The 19,396-nt window shown below is 40.3% G+C and overlaps 1 protein-coding gene across 5 annotated transcripts in view; it reads right to left on the reverse strand.

The window, feature by feature from the left end:
* Positions 1-19,396, reverse strand: part of PDPR (pyruvate dehydrogenase phosphatase regulatory subunit) — a 57,955-nt gene that overhangs the window by 17,972 nt on the left and 20,587 nt on the right. For 4 of the 5 annotated variants that reach the window (XR_009548261.1, XR_009548260.1, XM_016190190.2 and 1 more), the window contains exons 7-10: positions 18,305-18,422; positions 17,366-17,515; positions 13,565-13,757; positions 10,505-10,629 (exon numbers count right to left, since the gene is read on the reverse strand). Coding sequence is in view for 3 of the 5 variants with exons in the window: in XM_016190190.2 (XP_016045676.1) it covers positions 10,505-10,629; positions 13,565-13,757; positions 17,366-17,515; positions 18,305-18,422 (586 nt within the window). In the remaining 2 variants the exon portion in view is untranslated. The remainder of the gene's footprint in view (positions 1-10,504; positions 10,630-13,564; positions 13,758-17,365; positions 17,516-18,304; positions 18,423-19,396) is intronic. The other variant, XM_060185184.1, reaches the window with a different exon arrangement.

A 19,396-nucleotide genomic window follows, 5' to 3' on the forward strand; every position in this document is an offset into this window, starting at 1 on the left:
CATCTCTCTCTGTCCTGTCCAACAATGATGACATCAATAACAACAATAATAATAACTACAACAATAAAAGAACAACAAGGGCAACAAAAGGGAATAAGTAAATAAATAAATATATATTTTTAAAAACTTTGCTAAGTTCCACAGCAAATATGAAAGTAACGTCAGTAAGACACAGGTAGCTTCTAACGTTACAAAAAAGGCACCTGCTCCTTTATAGTGCTATGTTACTGGGATCTTAGACCTGTTACATTTATTTCTGCTCTAGTATTTAAGACACTCTTTACTTGGTGACCCCAAATCTGACAGGTTTTGAAATATGCATAATAATATTTTAGTGACATTATTCACACATTAAAGTTAGGGTCAGAAATAATTTCTCCTAACATCTAATCTGCAATGTCAATTAGTAAAAATAGATAGGATCTCTAGGTTCTTCCAAAGAAAAGATCTGGCCTAATACTCTTCTTAACAAGAGGTATACTGAATTAGAGAAATTAAAGAAAATCACACACCCCTAATATTGTGACAATTTGCCAATCTCTTCATGCCTACAGTTTCTACTTTACATGAAAAAGAGAAAGTAGATGGGGAAATAGCTCAATTAAGTAAGCACAGGGCTTGCATGCTTAAAGTTCCAACTTCAATTCCTAGTGACACATGTATGAGAGTAAAGCTTTCTGGGAGTTGGGTGATAGCGCAGCGGGTTAAGCACACATGGCAGGAAGTGCAAGGACAGGCGTAAGGATCCCGGTTCAAGCCCCCGGCTCCCCACCTGTAGGGGAGTCTCTTCACAAGCGGTGAAGCAGAGCAGCAGATTTGTTTCTCTCCTCTCCTCTCCCGGATCAACTAGGAATACCAAAGGAGACCACCTGGGACTGAAACAAGACAGGACTAGAACGACTTCAGGAACCCATCAAAGCACCAGTGAGTGCAAACACACATAGCTGGTGACAGAGAGGAGCCTAGGGAGAGACTAAGTGGCTGGTAACAGTCCGGTGGTTTATCAGTTGAGACACCACCTCCAGTCTGTTCCACCAACAAGGGGACAGCTGAAGGGAGGAGAGGACTCCCGGAGACTCACCAAGTGCAACCCTGAGTCTCCATTGCTACTGCCCTCAGAATCTGAAGCAGCGGCAGGGAGGGACACTGGGGGACAGAGATCTAACCAGGAAATTCAGGAGAAGACCTATACCTCCGTGGCATAGCTGTGGGGCTGTGAAAGTCTCTTTGCATAACCACCCGACTATCTCTGCCACACCCTGCCTTATCTCTTGGTCAGGAGTCAGTGATTAAGTTAAGAAGCCTACTTACAGTTAGAAGCCCTCAGGCTCCCATAGCCTACAGAGAAGAAAAAAAAAATTTAAAAAGGGGCTTTTAAATCACTGAGCTCCAACTCAGGGATTAAAATACTATTGAAACAACTGTTAAATTCCACCACTGTGAACTCTTTAATTACCTTACTTAGACACAAGTCAATCCAGGAAATAATGATCAGTAATTTGAAAAGTACTAAGAGAGGGAACTCATAACATAATATATAAAATGGGTAAACCAACAAGAAGAAATATTGGAGAAACTACCCAGGACAACAGTCCAGCTAAAAGCCCCCCTAAGGGTGAAACGCAAAATAATGAGTTCAACATCCAACATTAGCTAAGGAAATAATCACAGGAGTGAGTAAAGAGATTGAAAGAATTGTCATCAGAAATACAGGAACAACAAATGAGACTCTGGAAGAAAACACTAACTATCTCAAGGTTATTAGAGAGCTGAAAGCTGAACTAGCTGAGCTAAGAACACAACTAGCTGAACAAGCTAAAACAGTATCAGAAAAGGGAAACAAAATAGATGAACTCCAGAAAACAGTAGAGGGCAGGAGAATAGAATCAATGAGGCTGAAGACAGGATTAGCAAGATTGAGGATGAATTAGAGACAACTAAAAAGTAAGAGATCTCAAAAAGAGATTAAGAGATGCTGAAACCAACAACAGAGGCCTATGGGATGACTTCAAAAGAAACAATATACGCATTATTAGCTTACCAGAGGAAGAAAGAGAGGGAGAGGAAGAAAGCATTCTTCAGGCCATAATAGCTGAAAACTTCTCTAGTCTAGACAATATCAAAGACATAAAGATTCAAGAAGCCCAGAGGGTCCCAAACAGAATTAACCCAGACCTAAAGACACCAAGATACATCATATTTAGAATGGAAAGGAATAAGGATAAAGAAAGGATCCTGGGAGCCGGGCTGTAGTGCAGCGGGCTAAGCGCAGGTGGCGCAAAGCTCAAGGACCGGCATAAGGATCCCGGTTCGAACCCCAGCTCCCCACCTGCAGGGGAGTCGCTTCACAGGCGGTGAAGCAGGTCTGCAGGTGTCTATCTTTCTCTCCTCCTCTCTGTCTTCCCCTCCTCTCTCCATTTCTCTCTGTCCTATCCAACAACAACAACAACAATAATAACTACAACAATAAAACAACAAGGGCAACAAAAGGGAATAAATAAAATAAATATTAAAAAAAAATTTAAAAGAAAAGAAAGGATCCTGAAGGCTGCAAGAGAAAAACAGAGTCACCTACAGAGGAAAACCCATAAGATTAGCAGCAGACTTCTCCACACAAACACTACAGGCCAGAAGAGAATGGCAAGGTATCTATCAAGTTCTCAATGAGAAAGGCTTTCAACCAGGAATACTATATCCTACTAGACTGTCATTCAGACTAGATGGAAGCATCAAAACCTTCTCAGACAAGCAACAGTTGAAGGAATCAACTATCACCAAGCCTGCCCTGAAAGAAGTTCTGAAAGGTCTTCTATAAACAGTCAGACCATCATAAATAGGACATATATCAGAACACACTAAAACTCTACAAGAATGGCGTTAAAATATCTTCAATCTTTGATATCATTAAATGTCAATGGCCTGAATTCACCTATTAAAAGTCACAGAGTAGGAAGATGGATCAGAAAATACAACCCAACAATATGCTGTCTATAGGAAACCCACCTAACTCAACAAGACAAACACAGACTTAAAGTGAAAGGATGGAAAACTACCATACAAGCCAATGTCCCACAAAAAAGGGCAGGAACAGCTATTCTCATATCTGACATGACAGACTTTAAAATAGATAAGATTAAAAAAGATAGGAATGGACACTACTTAATGCTCAGAGGATCAGTCAATCAAGAGGACATAACAATTATTAATATCTATGCACCCAATGAGAAGCCATCTAAATACATCAAACTTCTACTGAAAGAGCTACAGCAATATATTAACAGCAACACAGTCATAGTAGGGGACTTCAACACCCCACTCTCTAAACTTGACAGATCATCCAGGCAGAAAATCAATAAAGGCATAAGGGAGCTAATTGAAGAGATAGATAAAGTAGAACTATTGGACATTTTCAGAGTCATTCATCCCAAGAAACTAGAATACACATTTTACCAAATCCACATGGGTCATTCTCAAGGAAAGACCATATGTTAGGCCACAAAGACAGCATGAGCAAATTCAAGAGGACTGAAATCATCCCAAGCATCTTCTCAGACCACAATGGAATTAAACTAACACTTAACAATCAACAAAAGATTAGTAATAGTCCCAAAATGTGGAAGCTCAACAGTACATTTCTTAACAACCTCTGGGTCAAAGAGGAAATCAAGGAAGAAATCAAAATGTTTCGAGAGTTCAATGAAAATGAAGACACAAGCTATCAAAATATTTGGGACACAGCTAAGGCAGTCCTGAGAGGGAAGTTCATAGCTATATAAGCACACATTAGGAAACAAGAAAAAGCACAAATAAACAGCCTGATTGCACATCTTAAAGACCTAGAATAAGAAGAATAAAGGAACCTTAAAGCAACCAGAAGGACAGAAATCACTAAAGTTAGGGCAGAAATAAATAACATTGAGAATAAGAAAACCATACAAAAGATCAATGAAAGTAAATGTTGGTTCATCGAAAGAGTAAACAAAATCGACAAACCTTTAGCCAGACTCACAAAACAAAAAAGGGAGAAGAACCCAAATAAATCGGATAGTAAATGAAAGAGGAGATATCACAACAGACATCGCAGAAATTCAACATATCATCATGCGAGGCTTCTATGAACAACTATATGCTACCAAGCTAGAGAACCTGGAAGAAATGGACGATTTCTTAGATACCTACCTGTTGGTATGCTTCTAAAAACCCCTTCTGTTTCATTAGTTTAATCCCCCCTGCTTAACACTATTCTATTTACATAACCACTTCATTCTATTTACATAACCTCTGTTAACAAGCACCACCTTCCCTCCAGGGTATTGGTGGTTTAGTGGTAGAATTCTCACCTGCTCCGCCCTCTCTCCTTGTCATACCCTGATTTTCACCAGTCACTTTTCTCTCCACCCTCTCTGAGTCGCATCCTGCTCCCACCCTACTGGGCTAGTATATTTATAAGGACAAGATTGTAGTTTTTAGTTTAGTTTAGCTTAGCTTGGTATAGATTGTGCTGAGTCCTGCATGAATAAAGAGATACTGCGTACAACCCAGCCATGAGTCCCGGGTCATCTGTTACCCGCCCGTGAAGCCAGCCCAGCGAAAACAACATAATGGCACATATGGCGCCCGAACAAGAGACTGACATAAGCCCTGAAACAGGGACCGGCACCAACGTGGGACCTAACCCGCCCATCGCCCAGATAAGTAAACTTGGCTACCCATCTGCCATGGGTTGCCTTTCTACTTATGAAGGGGTTTGCCAAAGCCTCTACTATTTCATCATGAGACAGTTACTCTCTCTGGAACATTTTGCTCTGGGCCACACTTCGGTTCCCTGACTGGGAACTTTGGTTTCTTGTGACCCTAATCATAGAGCTTGGGAGATGCATGGAGATTTCTCCTTGGACTTTCTGGATTCCCTCTACCATGTTTCCTGAGGAAAAGGACTACATTTTGCTCCAGGCCACAGTTTGGGTCTTTATGACTGTCATAGTCCTTGGGATATACTCGGAGATTTCCCCTGAGACTTTCTGGACTTCTTCTCACATGTTTCCCATGGAGAAGGACTACTCTAATTTGAGGAGCATTCTCCAGTACCCTGGCAGTCCCCAAGAATGGAGACACGTGGTTAGTTCTACTCTCCTGATTGGATTCTTTCTTCGATGGGAAAACACTTTTAAAAATGGGTGCCTGAAACAATCCAGCAGGAACAGTCAGAAGCACCCTAAATAGAATTTTGAAGAGCTTTTTGGACTAGGACGCCCTTCGGGGACTCATAATGCTACATGGTGAGATCTGTTTCGTAAGAGAGTGATTTAATGACTGAATTTTTGTTTGACATTGAATTAAAAAAAAAATGCTAGACGTAGCCATGATTTCTAGAGACATCCAGAAATAATCCAAAAAATTGTTTTTTCCCTCCTTTGATTTCTTTTTTTTACGTCTTGACATAAATCTAAAATGTTTAATCCTGAAACGGTATGAGTTATGAGCGGGGCAGATAGTGCAATGATTATGTTAATTATTCTCATGCCTGAGGCTTCTACCATGGTTCTTCTGTTTACCTTTCCACATTTTATTGAGTTTAAACTGTTTAAACGACCTTAAAATCATACTAGAAAGGACTTCCAATTATAATGGAGTTATCAATTATAGTAAACTTCTAATCTGCTACAAGTTTTGTTTGACAAGTAAGTGAATTTCAGCTGTCAAGTCTTCACATGAAAAAGCATCTACTCAAATAGAATTCCTAAAAATCCATTTAGATCCTGTTCTCTGACATCGCCCACAAGATAGAATGACTACAACACACCCCCAGAAACCAATGATGTGACCTGGCACGACCTGAAGAAACAGATTCACAGACTCCAAAGCTCACTCTCTACAAAAAAACAAAATTCTGGTGGCCGACATTCCCCATCGAGACAGACAGTTTCATCCCTTGGCATTTTCTTCTGTGGTCAGCTACTTTGGACTGACACCTCCATAGGACTTACTGGTACATGCTGCTGTGTTTCTCAAAGACTAACTTCAACCAATTGCCTTGAGACTTTATAGACCATGTTCCCTTGCCTGCAGGCTCTGTTCCCAGAGGTAGAAAACTCCCCCTCCTTATTAGGTTATGCCCACCGAGGCAGAAAACGCCCTTTGAGGCAAGAGATGACCCCAGAGGCATGAAGCGCTCCCAGAGGCAAGAAATGCCCTTTCGCCTGCTAGGCCTTGCCCTTTGAGGCAAGAAATGTTCCCCTTGACATCACACTGGTTATTGCTGCTCGCCTATTTTGTTTTCCATGTCTTATGCCAGTTCTTTTGAAAATGCCTGTACGATATAGGTTTCTGTTCACCCCACAATCCTGATACTATGGCCATTAGTTAAAAAGAAAGAGAGAATTATTGGTATGCTTTTAAAAACCCCTTCTGTTTCATGAGTTTAATCCCCCCTGCTTAACACTATTCTATTTACACCTACCAACTTCCAAAACTAAGTAAAGAGGAAGTGGATAACATGAACAGGCCCATCACAGCTAATGAAATTGAAACAGTTATCAAAAATCTCCCCAAAAATAAAAGTCCTGGGCCAGATGGTTTTACAAATGAATTCTACAAAACCTTCAAAGAAGAACTAATATGTCTACTTTTTAAAAGTCTTCCAGAAGATTGAAGACACTGGAATACTCCCTGCCAGCTTCTATGAAGCTAACATCACCCTGATACCAAAAGCAGACAGGGACACAACCAAAAAAGAAAACTACAGACCAGTATCTCTGATGAATATAGATGCTAAAATACTGAACAAAATTCTAGCCAACCAGATACAGCAGTATACTAAAAAGATTGTTCATCATGACCAAGTGGGGTTTATCCCACGGATGCAAGGTTGGTTTAATATACGTAAATCAATCAATGTGATCCACCACATCAACAAAAGCAAGACCAAAAACCACATGGTCATATCAATACATGCAGAGAAAGCCTTTGACAACATACAACATCGCTTTATAATCCAAACACTACAAAAAATGGGAACAGATGGAAAATTCCTCAAGATAGTGGAGTCTATAGCCAACATCATACTCAATGGTGAAAAACTGGAAGCATTTCCACTCAGATCAGGTACTAGACAGGGATGCCCACTATCACCATTACTATTCAACATAGTGTTGGAAGTTCTTGCCATAGCAATCAGGCAGGAATTAAAGGCATATGGATTGGAAAAGAAGTCAAACTCTCCCTATTTGCAGATGACAAGATAGTATACACAGAAAAACCTAAGGAATCCAGCAAGAAGCTTTTGGAAATCATCAGGAAATACAGTAAGGTGTCAGGCTACAAAATTAACATTCAAAAGTCAGTGGCATTCCTCTATGTAAACACTAAGAAGAAATTGAAATCCAGAAATCAATTCCTTTTACTATAGCAACAAAAACAATAAAATATCTAGGAGTAAACCTAACCAAAGAAGTGAAAGACTTATATACTGAAAATTATGAGTCACTACTCAAGGAAACTGAAAAAGACACAAAGAAGTGGAAAGATAGTCCATGTTCATGGATTGGAAGAATTAACATCATCAAAATGAATATACTACCTAGAGCCATCTACAAATTTAATGCTATCCCCATCAAGATCCCAACCACATTTTTTAGGAGAATAGAACAAATGCTACAAATGTTTATCTGGAACCAGAAAAGACCTAGAATTTCCAAAACAATCTTGAGAAAAAAGAACAGAACCGGAGGCATCACACTCCCAGATCTCAAACTGTATTATAGGGCCATTGTCATCAGAACTGCTTGGTACTGGAACATGAATAGACACACTGACCAGTGGAATAGAATTGAGAGCCCAGAAGTGAGGCCCCACACCTATGGACATCTAATCTTTGACAAAGGGGCTCAGACTATTAAATGGGGAAAGCAGAGTCTCTTCAACAAATGGTGTTGGAAAAAAATGGGTTGAAACATGCAGAAGAATGAAACTGAACCACTGTATTTCACCAAATACAAAAGTAAATTCCAAGTGGATCAAGGGCTTGGATGTTAGACAACAAACTATCAAATACTTAGAAGAAAATATTGGCAGAACTCTTTTCCACATAAATTTTAAAGACATCTTCAATGAAACGAATCCACTTACAAAGAAGACTAAGGCAAGTATAAACCTATGGGACTACATCAAATTAAAAAGCTTCTTCACAGCAAAAGAAAACACTACCCAAATCAAGAGACCCCTCACAAAACTGGAGAAGATCTTTACATGCCATGTATCAGACAAGAGTTTAATAACCAACATAAAGAGCTTGCCAAACTCAACAAAAAGACAACAAATAACTCCATCCAAAAATGGAGGGAGGACCTGGACAGAATATTCACCACAGAAGAGATCCAAAAGGCCGAGAAACACATGAAAAAATGCTCCAAGTCTCTGATTGTCAGATAAATGCAAATAAAAGACAACAATGAGATACCACTTCACTCCTGTGAGACTGTCATACATCAGATAAGGTAACAGCAGCAAATGCTGGAGAGGGTGTGGGGTCAAAGGAACCCTCCTGCACTGCTGGTGGGAATGTCAATTGGTCCAACCTCTGTGGAGAACAGTCTGGAGAACTCTCAGAAGGCTAGAAATGGACCTACCCTATGACCCTGCAATTCCTCTCCTGGGGATATATCCTAAGGAACCCAACATATCCATCCAAAAAGATCTGTGTACACATATGTTCTTGGCAGCACAATTTGTAATAGCCAAAACCTGGAAACAACCCAGGTGTCCAACAACAGATGAGTGACTGAGCTAGTTGTGGTATATATTCACAATGGAATACTACTCAGCTGTAAAAAATTGTGACTTCACTGTTTTCAGCTGATCTTGGATGGACCTTGAGAAAATCATGTTGAGTGAAATAAGTCAGAAACAGAAGGATGAATATGGAATGATCTCACTCTCAGGCAGATCATTCTGATCAACAAGATCAGAAAAGAAAACAGAAGTAGAACTTGAAATGGAATTGGCGTATCACACCAAAGTAAAAGACTCTGGGGTGGGTGGGTGGGGAGAATACAGGTCTAGGAAGGATTCAGAGGACCTAATGGGGGTTGTATTGTTATATGGGAAACTGGGGAATGTTATGCATGTACAAACTATTGTACTTACTGTTGAATGTAAAACATTAATTCCCCAATTAAAAACAAAAGATTAAGATTAACAAGCGGTGAAGCAGGTCTGCAGGTGTCTGCCTTTCTCTTCTCTATCTTCCCCTCTTCTCTCCATTTCTCTCTGTCTTATCCAACAACAACGACATCAATAATAACTACAACAATACAACAAGGGCAACAAAAGGAAATAAATATTTTTTTAAAAAGTAAAGCTTTCTGTATGGGCTTTCAAAATATTTTTATTAGAATATTTACTAGAAATCAAGAGGGATGGGGAGGATAGAGAAGAAGAAAGATACCTACAACACTACTTCACCATTCCTGAAGCTTCTACCCTGCAGGTGAGGAGGACTGGGGACTTGAACCCAGATCCTTGTATGTTTGTTCTTTCTGAACTGCAACACTACTGAGCTCTGGTTTATGTGGTACAGGGTATTGAACCTGGCTGCTTAAGTCATGAAACTAGTTTGCATAACCATTATCATACTCCCTAAGGCCCCAAAGCTATCTTTAAGAGCTTACTGGCAAATAAATCAGGGACAAGAGGAGTAAATTGAAAATGGAGAGACCAATCTTTCAAAGTTGGAAGGAAGCAAGAATGGAGAATATGTTTTATATTTATATAAGAAGTGATTTCTTGTTAGCATATAATGGTTTAATGGTAAAAATCACTCAGAAGCTTGAAACTTTAAGGATAAGTTGGCAAATTTTCCACCTTGGAAAACAAACCTTGCTCTCAAAGATCAAGTGGGGGTTTTGCTTTGACATAGCATTGTTCCAGACAAAGTAGAAAGGAAGCAATCAATGCTGAGATTGTTGCTTCAGTTAAGTCTATTCTACTTTACTATTTCCAGAAATAAACAAGGTACAATACACTAAAGAAAATGTTCCATAAATATCACGTGAGACAGAGTGCCCCCAACAGTGGCCTGAAATAAAATGTCAGAGCCCAACTTGAAGCAGTTATTAAATTATTTTTGGGGGGTGGGGGAGATAGCATAATGGTTATGCAAACAGACTCTCATGCCTGAGGCTCCTAAGTCCCAGGTTCAATTCCCCACACCACCATAAGCCAGAGCTGAGCAGTGCTCTGGTGTTTAAAAATATATATATATTTCTTTTAATTATTATTTTTTTTTACCAGAGCACAACTCAGCTCTGGTTTATGGTGGTGCAGGGGATTGAACCTGGGACTTTAGAGACTCAAGCATGAGAGTCTGTTTGCATAGCCATTATGCTATCTACCCCTGCCCAGTTATTAAATTATTAATGAACTAAAGAAAAGTCTGTCTTTTGTATGACAGAATACTCCCTGAGTAGGACACTCACAATCAGATGTAACTGTGAGCTTCACTTACGCATGACTTCCATGACCCTGTGACGCAGAAAGGTGCGGCTACTCTGGAGGGCTCCAAAACGTTTCAAGTCCAATTCCCAGACATTTTCTGAGGGATATCCATGCACCATCCACTCAGCAAGGTACCTGTTTAGATGGAGATGTTTTGGGGTTTCAGAAATACTTTCTGCACTGTCCTAGGAATCAATAACCAAGATAATCAAATGACACTATCTTTGTCACAGGTTAAGCAATTTTGGACAATTTCCTTAATTTTTCTTCCTTCCACTGTTCCTGGAGGCTATTTTTCCCATTTTGTTGCCCTTGTTATTATTATTGTTGTTGTCATTACTGTTGTTGGATAGAACAGAGAGAAACCAATAGGAGGGGAGATAAAGGGGGAGAGAAAGACAAACACCTGCAGACCTGCTTCACTGCCTGTGAAGCGACCACCCTTGCAAGTGGGGAGCCAGGGGCTTGAACTAGGATTCTTAGGTGGCTCCTTGCACTTTGCACCATATGCACTTAACCCACTATGCTACCAACTGGCCCCCAACAATTTCCTTAATTTTTCTAAAAGAAATATACATGAATTCAATTACTATCATAAGACCACTAGAAGAATTTTCATTCAAGTGGCCAGGACTATATAGCATACAGGACTTGCAAGTATTAGGTGTTGAATTCAATCCCTAGGACATGTACCAGAGCAATGCTTTCAAAATTAAAAAAAAATTGAGGGACCAGGTTGTGGTGCACTTGGTTCAGTGCATGTTATACTGTGCAAGGACCAGGTTCAAACACCTGGTTCCCACTTGCAGAAGGTAAAGCTCTGCAAGTGGTGAAGAAGTGCTGCAGGTTTCTTTCTGTCCCTCTCCCTCTTTTCACCCCCTTCCCTTTTGACTTATGGCTGTCTATAGCCAGTAATTAAAAATAATAATAAAAAACATTTTTAGACTAATAAGATTCCCAAGGATGTTTAGACATAAACCACATCTATGAAATTATGTACGTTATTCTTTTTTTTTTTTCTCCAGCCTGCACCAGATCCACTGCTCCTGGAGACCATTTTTCCCCTTTTGTTGCCTTGGTTGTTTTATCATTGTTGTGGTTATTATTGTTGTTGTTGTTGTTATGTCATTGGACAAGACAGAGAGAAATCGAGAGAGGAGGGGAAGACAGAGAGGGGGAAAGAAAGACAGACACTGATAGACACCTGCAGAACTGCTTCACCGCCTATGAAGCGACTCCCCTGCAGGAAGGAAGCCAGGGTTCAAACTGGGATCCTTATGCCGGTCCATTAATGCTATGCATCACGTGTGTTTGACCCACTGTGCTACCGCCCGACTCCCGTACTTTATTCTTAAAGTACACACACAAAGGACAGCAAGATAGCCTCACCTGCCTTACCATGCACATGACCCAGATTTGAGCCTGGCCCTGATGGTACTGGGGGAAGCCTTGGTGCTGTAGTGTCTTTCCCTCTCTCCCTCTAGCTCTATGTTTAAAAAAAAAAAAAAAAGTTGTCTTGCAGCAGTGAAGCCCTTTGTCCACAACAAATGTAAACATAAAAATATACTCAAATTTATACATCCAGTGGTTTTTCCTGTAAAACACTCACCTCACAAGATTATACAGTTATCTGATCACACATTTCTGCTCTAAATGTTTTTGGCAACTCCTTTTCTATAATTATTTTCAGAGTCATTCTACAAGTGACTCAAGAAAACTGGTCTCATTAGTTAAAACTTTTTTTTTTGCCTCCAGGGTTATTGCTGGGGCTCAGTGTCTACACCATGAGTCCACTGCTCCTGGAGGCCTTTTCTTTTCCCCCCTTTGTTGCCCTTGTTGTTGTAGCCTTGTTGTGGTTATTATTGTTGTTGTTGATATCATTCACTGTTGGACAGGACAGACAGAAATGGAGAGAGGAGGAGAAGAGAGAGAGGGGGAGAGAAAGATAGACACCTGCAGACCTGCTTCACCGCCTGTGAAGCAACTCCCCTGCAGGTGGGGAGCCGGGGGCTCGAACTGGGGACTCAAACCGGGACCCTTACACCAGTCCTTGCGCTTCGCACCACCTGTGCTTAACCCACTGCGCTACCACCCAATCCCCATATTAATTAAAACTTTTATAGTATAATAGAAATAAACTTGGTCATCTTAACTTTTAAAATGACAGTTCACTGGCATTAAATACATTGATATTTTCATGTAACTACCATCATTTCTTCTACAGATTTATCTTTTCAGACAGAAACTTTAGAGTGAGTGAGTGTGTGTGTGTGTGTGTGTGTCTCCAGGATCTTACGCATGTGCAGTTTTGCTGCTTCTGGGCTATTTTTTATTTAGATAGAGATGCCATAGCAGCTGAGCTTTCTCTATTGTCTTAATACCTCCCATGTGGTGCTGGGGCTTGAAGCTGAGTTATGCAAATGGCAAGGCACAAATCTGACCTTGTAAGCCACCTGTCTAGCCTTAGACTCTGTATTCATTATGTAACCATCATTCTACTAGCTATGAAACATATATGTGAAATCACACAATATCTGTGCTTTCTAACTGGCACATTTTTATTAGTACCGAATTTATTTTTTAAACAAGAATACTCACTGTTCAGTTCTGGCTTATGGTACAACCAAGGATTAAACCTGAGACCTCCTACGCCTCAGGCATGAAATTCTATTACATAAACTACCATCCTGTTATCCCCAGCTCTATTAACACCCTACTTTTAAATAAAAAAACTGTGTTACTTATGATCATCTATCTCACTCTTGAATTGCGTGTGACGTGAGAAGACGAATCACTAAAAGGCCCAACATTTGAGGTGGTCCAACAAATGCACACCAGAGAGCCCAACATTTTGTCACAGCTGAAAGAACATACCCCACAGATTCCAAAACATTCTACACACCATTTTGGGAATATCAGAAAAGCCTCCTGTAATGCTTATTTTGATTAGGACAGTCCTCAAGTTACATGCACTCTGTTACTAGTAACATACTAGGATATGTTATATACTGTATCAAAAAGTAATTCTAGATTAGAAAAGTAGCCCAGAAAGCTAAACCGAAAGACTTACTTTCCAGCTCCTCCACCAAATGAAAGGCCAGCAGAGTTCATTCCTGCCAGGACAAAGTAGCCCTGAACTACTGGAGACTCGCCCATGATGCACCTCATGTCTGGTGTGAAGGTCTCAGGGCAGTTCACCAACTTGACAATCTCCAGAGTTTCTAGTTCTGGCATCCTACGTAAAAGGGAACTCAGCAGAGGTTCTAAGAAAAACAAACCCAGAGTACTTAGCTTTTAGCAACTCAAAAACTTTCAACTTTTGTACATATTCTCTATTCACAAATTCTTGGAAGAGGATTTCAGAGAGCCAGACCGGTCATTTTTCAGCAAGTAGAACCTTGGTGAAATTTTAGGATATACTTATAAAGTACTTGGCATAAAGACTAAGAAAAACAGCTTAGAAAAGATAAAGTTGGGAGTTGGGGGGTAGCGCACCAGGGTTAAGTGCACATGGCGCAAAGTGCAAGGACCAGCATAAGGATCCCGGTTCGAGCCCCTGGCTCCCCACCTGCAGGGGAGTCGCTTCACAGGCAGTGAAGCAGGTCTGCGGGTGTCTAGCTTTCTCTCCCCTTTTCTGTCTTCCCCTCCTCTCTCCATTTCTCTGTTCTACCCAACAATGACAACAGCAATCACAAAAATAACTATAACAATAAAACAAGGGCAATAAAAGGGAATAAATAAAATATATCAAAAAACAAAAAGACAAAGTTGAGGCTGGGCAGTCGCATACATGGCAGAGCATACACATTACAGTGCACACCGACCTATGTTCAAGCCCCTAGTTCCCATCTGCAGGAGGGAAGCTTCATAAGCAGTAAAACAGTACTGCAGGTATCTCTCCTCCATCTTCCCCTTCTCAATTTCTATGTCTCTATCCACAATAAATAGAAAAAAAAGTTTTTTTAAAAGCCACTGTTGGGGCCAGGTGATGGGGCACCTGTTTGAGTGCATGCATTAAAAAGCCATTATGCAAATGACTTTCACACCTGAAGCTCTGAGCTGACAGGTTCAATTCCCAGCACCACAACCATAAACTAGAGATGAGTAGTGCTGATTAAAAAAAAAAGTAGGTAATTCATGTATGAATCTCAAAAGTGAACGATACATATGAAAATGCTCTTGAATGATATTCAGAGAAATTTAATAAAAGAGACCATTTTTCTTTTCTTTTTTATTATCTTTATTTATTGAATACAGATAGTCAGAAATTGAGAGGGGAGGGGAGACAGAGAGGAAGAATGAAAGAGAGAGACACCTGCAGACCTGCTTCACCACTCATAAAGCTTCTTGACCTTGCAGATGGGAACCAGGGGCTTGAACCTGGGTCCTTTTGCACGGTAACATGTACTCGACCAGCTGTGCCACCACTCTTTCCCTTTTCTTTTTTTTTCAAATTAATGACAGAGATAGTAGGAGAAAAAGAACCAGAGCATCACTCTAATGCATCCATTGCCAGGGATCAGTCTCATGCTTGAGAGTCCAACACCTTGTCCACTATGCCACCTTCTAGACCACAGGCACTGTTTTTCTCAGTGAAATAGCTGCACAACACAAATCCTTGGACTGTTAAAATACAAGTCTATCACTTGGGAATAATCTAGTGATAGAGTAATAGATAAAATCAGGCTGAAGATGGTTATTCTCTTCATTTTCAAAAATTAGAACTTCCAGGCTGGGAATATAACTCAGTGTGTTAGAATATAGGATTTAAATGCTGAGGCACCAGATGGCCAAGGTTAAATATCTATCATCATCATAAGCCAGAGATAGGTGGTGCTCTGGTCTGCCTTTCATAAAAATAAACAAACCTGGGCAGAGGGTAGATAGCATAATGATTATGCAAAAAGACTCTCAGGCCTGCGGCTCCAAAGTCCCAAGTTTAATCCCCCGCACCACCATAAGCCAAAGCTGAACAGTGCTCTGGTTAAAAAATAAAATAAATAAATAAACAAACAAACAAACATTAAAGAAAATTACTTTCCCACAGTAAAAGGCTTAAGGGAAAATCCATAAAGGGACACTCTTCCCTACAGCCTTCTTATATCTTTGAAATTCATGTGATTATATTAACTATATAATAATGAAATTATTTAAATTTTGAGTGAAATTGTTGTCAACTTTATTTAAAATTTTACCAGAAAGCTTCCCTCTAGCATAAAACTTCAGCAGTAGTTTAATGGTCTCTCTTCCCCCTCTATCTCTTTCATTAAACAATTATTTTTTATCTTTTTTAATATTTTATTTATTTCCTCTTGTTGCTCGTTTTATTGTTATAGTTATTACTGTTGTTGTTACTGATGTCATCACTGTTGGATAGGACAGAGAAATGGAGAGGAGGGCAAGACAGAGAGGGGGAGAGAAAAGACAGCTGCAGTCCTGCTTCACCGCCTGTGAAGTGACACCCCTGCAGGTGGGAAGCCGGGGGGCTCAAACCAGGATCCTTATGCCGGTCCATTAACGCTTTGCGCCATGTGCGCTTAACCCGCTGTGCTAAACAGTTCCCAACTCCCTAAACAATTATTTTTTAAAAGATTTTAATTTTAGTTCCCTGAATCTGCTAACCACTATCTGTATTCTTAGACAAAGCAAGCTCTGTAGACTGATTGCTTTACATAACCACCATATGGGATTATTATAAAGATCAGAAAAGGGTGGTCCTGGAGGTGGCACAGTGGATAAAGCATTGGGACTCTCAGGGGCCGGGCGGTAGTATAGCGGTTAAGTGCACATGGTGTAAAGCACAAGGACCAGCAGAAGGATCCCAGTTAGAGCCCTCAGCTCCCCACCTGCAGGGGGGTGGCTTCACAAGCGGTGGAACAGGTCTGTGTATGTCTGTCTTTCTCTCCCCCTCTCTGCCTTCACCTCCTCTCTTGATTTCTCTCTGTCCTATCCAACAATGACAGCAACGACAATAATAGCAACAACAAAGATAAAAAAGGGCAACAAAAGGAGAAAAAAAAAGCATTGGATTCTCAAGCATGAGGTCCTGAGTTCAACCCCTGGAGGCACATGTACCAGAGTGATGTCCAGTTCTTTTTCCTCCTGTTTTTTCATGAATAAATAAAATCTTTTTAAAAAATCATCTTGAATATGCTATGAAAACACAGTTACTGCCAAAGGGGGAAGAGGTAGGGAGGGATGAAGTAAGTCCTAGAGTTACAAACTTTCAAGCTGGGGAGACAGCATAATGATTATGCAAAAGACTCTCATGCCTGAGGCTTAGAGGTACGAGGTTAAATACCCAGCACCACCATTAGCTAGAGCAGTGCTCTGGTTAAATTTTTAAAAAATATATATAGACAATAATAATATAAACTCACACCACAAAAATAAATAAGTAGTGAGTCAGTAACTATGGAGTGAACCTCAGAGCTGCTGAAAGATTAAACCTTAGAAATTAACTTTGAGAGGCTGGGTGGTGCCACACCCAGTAGCAGAATATACATGTTTTCATGCACAAGGACAAAGGTTTAAGCCCCTGGTCCCCACCTGCAGGAAGGAAGCTTCACAAGCAGTGAAGTAGTGTTACAGATGTCCTGCTTTCTCTCTCCCTATTCCCCTTTCCTGCTCAGTTTCTGTCTCTATACAACAAAATATATATATATTTTTAAGAAGTTAACTTTGAATGGTTGCAGATGGTAACTAGACTTATTGTGGTCATCGTTATCATCTTGCAATGCATACAAATACAAGAATCAAATAATGTTTAACCCATGAAGCCAGTATGATACTGTATACCAATTATACTTCAGTAAAATTTTTCTTGATGAAATATAACATTGTATTTTTAATTATAATCTAGTTCACACACCAAAGTGATCCCAGTCTTCTTGTAGATTCTGAATCTCCAGTTGATTCTTGCCCTCGGTAAATATTGGTTTTGGGTTCTTCTCAAAACCACCAGACAAGATGCCACCTTGCCAGTTCCGAATATAAATTCTTCCATCAGCATCCACAATAGCTAAGAAAGAAAAAGACAAGGAAGTGGGAAGTAGAAAATAGGGATTAGAGGGAAGTCAGCTTTGTAAATGAACAGGAAAACAAACAAAACCCAAATCTCCCCCTAATGTCTTTATTAATCAGCACAGGAATTCACTAGCTTTTATACATACCCGTCAAAAGTCACCAGGGTAGGCTCTTCTCTTAGATTTATAGTGGAGGCTGATTCTCTGATTATGCCTAACCTGATCAGCAACCTAGAAGCTTCTGATGAGTTCTCACAACCAAACTATGCAATTGTCACTGTGCCACAGCTAGTCTAACAAAAAAGAAGTGACTGCAGATCCCATGTTACAAAGTAAAACCTTCAAAATAATACCAAACCCCCCCCCATAGTGCTTGAAGTCACTAAACAACTAAGAACAGCTTATACCTATGACAGTTTTACAACTCTGTGTATTCAAATCAAAAACTCAGTTACATTTCAAATATTCTCAATTTAGAACTGTTTGGGAATACAATTGGTTTGTATAGCAAATAGTAATACATTTCTGCAACGTGCACTCAACCAGATGCGCTACCACCTGGCCTCTAATAATACATTTCTGAAGTGAAATGCCAACTTTGGTCATCCCTTCACAAAGAGCTATTAAAAAAAAAAAAAAAAGCTAAAATTAGGTACAGTGCACCTCTAACATGATGCAGAAAAATACTTTTAGACATAGTCTGTCCTTAGCAGAAAGTTTTCCTTTATAGAGGACAGAATAGTGGCAAGAAAACAAGATTAAAAAAACAAAGTGCAAGTCCTCACTTGGTGTGTTGCTCTGCAGAGGGGTCTCCAAGGGGCGAGTCAGAAGGTAGAAGTGTTCACAGGCATGTAACGGGATACTAACCGGCTCCTCGTTGGACAGACCCAGCTCGTATGCCCACTACAAATGGATAGATTTATTTGTGGGTGGGGAACAAAAAGACAAATGAGCAAGTTCAACCACTTGAAAAGAATTTAATTTCAAGTGGTTTATATGTGTTCTTGCTACAGTGTCAGCTATAGGAAGGCAAGTGTCAGCCTGCTTTAATTCAATCATTTTTGTGGGAAATAACACTATGCTTTTTAAACCATAAAAATTACTATTAGATCAAATGAAGAAAGATCTACTAGCTAGTAAAAGGAGTTCATGGAAGCAAAGGTCCTTTTTTTTTTTTTTCCTCCAGGGTTATTGCTGGGCTCATGCCTGCACCATGAATCCACTGCTCCTGGAGGCCATTTTTCCCCCTTTTGTTGCCCTTGTTGTTGTAGCCTCGTTGTGGTTATTATTATTACCATTGTTGATGTTGTTCGTTGTTGGACAGGACAGAGTGAAATGGAGAGAGAAGACAGAGGGGGGAGAGAAAGATAGACACCTGCAGACCTGCTTCACCACCTGTGAAGCGACTCCCCTGCAGGTGGGGAGCCGGGGGCTTGAACCGGGATCCTTACGCCAGCCCTTGAGCTTCGTGCCACGAGTGCTTAACCCACTGCGCCACCACCTGACACCCAAGAGCAAAGGTCCTTTTAACAAAACACCTGATCTCAACTACAAGCCCCAAGTACCAATCACAAATGATCTACATACAACAAGAAGTACTTTTAGATTACCTGAAGATGGTAGAATGGAAAGCAAGTGACCAATTTACATGAACAGTTTAGGGCTTAGTAGGTGGTGCAGTTGAACTTGGAAGTATGAGGTCTTGAATTCAATCCCCAACATCCCATGTGCCTGAGGAATGATCTAATCCTTTATCTACCTCTCTCTCTCTCTCTCTCTCTCTCCCTCTTCCCCCCTCCATCCTCCTCACTAATAAGTAACATCTCTTTTAAAAAGTAGAAGGGGGGAGGAGGTGGCACACACATTAAAGTGTGTAA

Source organism: Erinaceus europaeus, chromosome 2, assembly GCF_950295315.1.
Source record: "Erinaceus europaeus chromosome 2, mEriEur2.1, whole genome shotgun sequence".
NCBI classification, from domain to species: domain Eukaryota; kingdom Metazoa; phylum Chordata; class Mammalia; order Eulipotyphla; family Erinaceidae; genus Erinaceus; species Erinaceus europaeus.